The sequence below is a fragment of the Chelonoidis abingdonii genome, chromosome 2 (genome assembly GCF_003597395.2).
Source record: "Chelonoidis abingdonii isolate Lonesome George chromosome 2, CheloAbing_2.0, whole genome shotgun sequence".
Classification (NCBI taxonomy): Eukaryota; Metazoa; Chordata; order Testudines; family Testudinidae; genus Chelonoidis; species Chelonoidis abingdonii.
This window is the reverse complement of record NC_133770.1, coordinates 150,212,538-150,217,789: the sequence shown is the minus strand read 5'-3', so window position 1 is coordinate 150,217,789 and position 5,252 is coordinate 150,212,538. Positions and strand designations below refer to the sequence as shown.

The 5,252-nt window shown below is 48.2% G+C and overlaps 1 protein-coding gene across 1 annotated transcript; it reads left to right on the top strand.

Moving 5' to 3' along the window:
• Positions 1–719: 719 nt before the first annotated feature.
• Positions 720–4,571, top strand: LOC116821380 (peptidyl-prolyl cis-trans isomerase A). The gene is made up of 5 exons (XM_032774512.2): positions 720–876; positions 2,973–3,003; positions 3,151–3,239; positions 3,553–3,725; positions 4,243–4,571. Exons 1-5 carry the CDS (start codon positions 805–807, stop codon positions 4,376–4,378), a joined length of 501 nt encoding a protein of 166 aa, XP_032630403.1. The 5' UTR covers positions 720–804; the 3' UTR covers positions 4,379–4,571.
• The last annotated feature ends 681 nt before the right edge of the window (positions 4,572–5,252 follow it).

Below are 5,252 nucleotides of genomic sequence, written 5' to 3'. Positions count from 1 at the left end.
GGGGGGGGTTTACAGTTCCTGGGCAGGGAGGTGCTATGTGAATGTCAGGAAGTCTCATGAATACCTTATTAGATGCAGAGGCACTGCCCTGGCTTTCACACACATACACACCCCACACCATGCAGGAGGTTACACACAATTTGTAGCTGCACAGTCCCAGCTTCTCCCCCACCCCCATTCCTGCCCCCAGTCCCAGCCTTACTTCCCTATTCCCAGCCCACCCCTCTCCCTCCCAGCCCCAGTCCAATCCCTCATTTCCAACCAAGCAGCCTAACACCTAGTCCCATACCCCAAATCTCAGCCCCAAATCCCAGCCCCCCATTCCTACTTCAGCCCCTTCCCCCAAATCCCAGCCCCCCAGCCCCTTCCTCAAATCCACCCATTTTCACCCCAGCCTCTTCTCCCAAATCCCAGCCCCCCATCGCATCCTACCCCCCCAAAATCTCATTCCACCCCAAATTCCAGTCTCCTCGCCCTTCCCATCCCCCCAACCCCCATCTCCTCCCAACCCCGCCCTGTGCAGAGCCGCAGTGCGCATGCCCGCCATCTCCCTCCCGCTTCTCAGCGGGCACCGCCTTACCCGAGCGCGAAGGCTGTCGCGGCCCCGACCCATGGCAGTGATTGGCTGCGAGAGCCCTCACTCGCCGGCGCTGCCGGCGGCGATTGGTAGCGGCCTGTGGCTGGGCGGGAGGAGCGGCGACTATATAAACTCGGGGGGCGACCGCTCTCTTTCCGCTGCGCCGCACCCGCTGTTCAGGAGGCTCTGGTGCCGCTCAAGCCCTCCCCCCTTTCACGCGACGCGCCATGGCCGGCAACCCCATCGTGTTCTTCGATATCGCCGCCGACAATGAGCCCTTGGGGCGCATCACCTTCGAGGTACTTGGGAGCAGGGAGGTTCCCGCGCGCGGTCCGGCGGCGCCATTTCCTGGCAAGGGCACGAGCACGAAGCCATTTTGGGCGGGAGGGGCGCGCGCGGCGAAGGGGGCTGGCTGGGAGCGGGAGGGAGCGCGCGCCTGGTGGCCGCTGTGGGCTCCACGTGGCTGAGGCGGCCCGGCGCGCGAGGAGCTGTCCCCCGGGGCGGGGGGAACCGGGAGCGCGCCCGGCTTCCGGAGGGCGGGTGCCCCGAAGGCGGCATGCGGTGCCGGCCCCACCACGCGCCGCATTGGCAGGGATCGAGCGGCGGCCCCGCCATCCGCTCTGCAGTGAGGCCTCTTTCCGGAATCCGCATCGCCGCGCCGGGCAGCTGCCCCGCGTGTCCGTGTCTTGCACGCTAACCCGTAAAGGCCTCGGCCTTCAGGCCTGTCCTGCGGCTGCGGGTTTCCAGGCGGTTCCGCAATATGCCCCCAGAGTCCCTCTCCAGACCCTGCATATCCGAGCTCTAAAGCCCTGTTAGCGGCCAACGGGATGTGCTTCGTCCTGGAGTGAGATTCCCGAGCCCTCATCCTGCTCCGGGTACTTTTTTTGAAGGCGAAGATACGCTCTACCCCATAGCGCTTAACCCTGTAGCCATTCACTTTATTAATAGTTAAATCAGCAGTCATGGAATGGCGGTTGTAGCACTTTGAACCCAAGGACTGCCTGCTTGTGTAACTGCCTCTCATTCTGGGTCAGAAACCTCACATTCTGTGAGCTTTCTCAAGCGGGCGTGAAAAGGATAGCAAGGGTTACTGATGCAGACATTCCTTCAGAAGTGATGTGCCAATTCTTCATTCACTCAGATTTAAGGGTTCATGTGCCAGTAATACATTCTAACAGTTTTTGAGAAGGTCTTTCTATAAGTCTATATTATTTAACTAAACTATTGTATGTAAAGTAAATAACATTTTAAAAATGTCTAAGAAGCTTCATATTAAATTAAAATGCAGAGTCCCCTGGGCCAGTGGCCAGGACCCAGGCAGTGTGAGTGTCACTGAAAATCAGCTCATGTGCCATAGGTTGCTTACCCGTGTTCTAACATGTAAGGGCTTATAGGGCATGGAGCAGAGAGCAAATGCCTAACCGCTCTGGGAGGGAATGTTAATGTATTCTTGTAGGCTGTTGTGAAGACCACTAATTCTCTGTAGCTGTATCTTTCATCAGGGCAACAAAGCACTGTAGATTTTAAGCAAACCACTGACTGACAGTCTGAACTCTGCTCTGACAATTGTACTCAATCATTGGTGTTTGATTGCCAAACTTGAGGTTAATAGTAGGCTCATCACCAAAAGAGATAGTTACATAAATCAGATTCTTGACTCCTTGGTATGCTTGTCATATGGCAAAACTTGTGTCCTAGTGGTTGAGAATAAGCTTTGAGCAAGACTTTCTAACTGGTCTCATTAACCACTCAAATAACTTTCCTTTTGGAACATAAAGCTTCTCTTATCAACAGGTGTGTAAGTGCATAGACTGTAGTCAATGAACAGTGCATCCTTTGTCCAGGGGCTCCATTTTGTCTGAGTCCCTCTGACTCAGTCCACTCCCACAGAAAGAATAGTAGAAACCCACTGCTGCTTCCTGCACGCTACTGTACCAGGAAATGAGCCTGGCTTAATAACCCTTCTAACAAGGTTACAGTTGGTCCAAGTGTATGCTTTTGTCTGATACAAACCTATCAGCTTCATAAAAGATGATAGAGAATCTTGTGAATGAATTTAATAATGGAGTCTAATCCTTGTTCCAACTGCCAGGCTCTCCTCATATGAGGAGGAGCTGGTGGCAAAAGCCATGGAATGTGATCTCTGAGGGAAGTAAAGCATGGCTTGCAGAATCCTGGATTGCATGTAAAGAAACCATTTCAGTGCTGTGTAGGCTTCTGTCATGAGTAATAGAATGCAGCCATAACACAACTTGTATTCAACCAACTACAGCCACTGCAAGATTCTCCTATAAATCGTTAGTTGTGGCATACTGATTTTTCTCCTGTGTTAGTAGTTGGTAAACATGCTTTAAGCAAAATGACTTGACTTGACTCTTTTTTTTTTTTTCTACAGCTGTTTGCCGACAAGGTTCCAAAGACAGCAGGTTTGTAAAAACTACTCAAGTTCATGGAGGCTGCACTGCAGTTTTCAGTTTACTTTTATTAACAATAAGTTTGAAATTTTCACCCATTGGCTTGCCAATGGGTGTTCCTATAAATTCCAGCTGGTAATGACTGTCTTAAATTGACAGAAAACTTCCGTGCCCTGACCACTGGGGAGAAAGGATTTGGTTACAAGGGGTCCTGCTTTCACAGGATCATTCCTGGATTCATGTGCCAGGTATGCATCACTGACTTTCTTACTACTTAGTTGTGGCCTCTTTCAGTAATTTTGTTGCAGCTCCTATACTTTGAAACAGTCAAAGAAGTGATTCTCCAGTTTTATAGGACAGTCTTGCTTAGGGGTTCAAGACTGACAGTAAACAGACCAGAAGGCTGTCACTAGCCTACAGGTTTTGTGCCTGAGTGAGTAAAGGGGTGGCTTTGACTGTACCTGGTAGTTTGAGCAGCAATCTTGTATAGATTAGAAGTCTGTCTGACTGATTAGAAGGGTAGGCATCACTGTTTCACTTGCAGTGCTTGCTTTTTTGCAGGGTGGTGACTTTACATGTCATAATGGAACTGGTGGCAAATCCATTTATGGTGAGAAGTTTCGTGATGAGAACTTCATCCTGAAGCACACAGGTCCTGGCATTTTGTCTATGGCAAATGCTGGCCCCAACACAAATGGATCCCAGTTCTTCATCTGCACGGCTAAGACTGAGTGGTAAGTACTATTGGAATCTGTACTCTTCATTCATCTCTGAATTTACTCAACACCTTTTTAGGGTTTTATTAACTTTGCCATAGCCCTCTAATGCATTGTCTAATAATTCTAGTATAGTGTGGCCTGTTCATAGAACATACTGTCCCCAAAATGTTCCTGTGATCCTGATCAGCGTACATAGTGAAACCTCAAGCAATTCTGATCTGTTTCCATGTAGTGAGGCTGCATTGAGCCCTAAACTACAGTTGCTGTAACAGTGGCCAGAAGCAAGTATGTAATCTCCCAGATCCTCTTGTATCGGACAAATTTTGAGGGTAATACTACTAGTCTGGTGGCTCATCTCTTTACCAGCTTCCCATCATGCTCAATGGAAATATCTGTAGCAAAAACTGAGTACTAACAAGATTGGTGATTATACAGGCTTCTTGAAATCAGTGGTTTAATACAGTAGGTCAAAAACAAGTCACACTGGTGCTTCTCAGCAACATGATCCCATAAAACTTGTTTTTTATCTTAGGTTGGATGGGAAGCATGTTGTCTTTGGCTGTGTCAAAGATGGGATGAATGTGGTGGAGGCAATGTCTAGCCATGGAACAAGAGACGGCAAAACAAAGAAGAAGATCACCATTACTAACTGCGGGCAGCTGTCATAAAATTCCTTCTGTCTTAACCAACCATTCCTTCTGTAGCTGGGGCTAACATACTATGGTGTTTAGCCCCTTGTAATCCTTGTGTTCCTGACTTACTGCTGCATTTCTATTGGGTTTCATTTCCCTTATCTTCACAAGTGTAGCTGCACTGCAGAGTTAAGTTTATGATTATGAAATTAAAACAAGCTAAACCACATGAGTTTTTTCTTTTTTATAAGGAAATCTGCTTAGGGCATTTGTGTAGCAATCATGTATTTTCCTAAGATTGGCAAGAAATTCCCTTCTCTGAAGTGTGGATTGGCTACTACAACCATTATGTAGTATCAGTAGCTAAGTTTCTAAAACTGTCCTACAGGGATTCCTTTAGGGAAATCCCTAGATTAAAATTGCTTTGGAAACATCTGTAGCTTAATGTTGACCTGTCGCAGCATGGGAGTTCAGTTAGCAGGCATTCATTGTAATACTCTTAAGGCCACTACAGAATGAATGGCTAAGCAGGGTTTTAATGCTGAAATGTGACTAGAAACAACCACTGATACTAAAACTTCTGTATAGTTAGTTTGGTGCAGGGTAAGGTCCTAAGTGCTTAGATGCTTATTAGCAGAAGCCCTGTTCTGTGTTTTAGAAACACAGCACAGTGAGACACTGGGCAGGCTGACCGACACTACAGCTGCGATCAGGGCTCTGAGACCAATCCACCAGCTGTTGATTTAGCAGGTCTAGTAAAGACCCACCAAATCAGCTGTAAATTGATCTCCAGTTGATCCTTGTACTCAACCCCGAGGAGAAGGGTAAAGTAAGTTGACAGGAGATTTTTTCTCCTGTTGACTCCTGCAGTAACTCAACCTAAGGTACACTGACTCCAACTATGTTCATG

Coding starts and splice junctions, on each gene's coding strand:
- LOC116821380 (XM_032774512.2), top strand. CDS start 805: ATGGCCGGCAACCCCATCGTGTTCTTCGATATCGCCGCCGACAATGAG. Junction 877..2,972: donor TGGGGCGCATCACCTTCGAG/GTACTTGGGAGC, acceptor TTTTTTCTACAG/CTGTTTGCCGACAAGGTTCC. Junction 3,726..4,242: donor TGCACGGCTAAGACTGAGTG/GTAAGTACTATT, acceptor TTTTTATCTTAG/GTTGGATGGGAAGCATGTTG.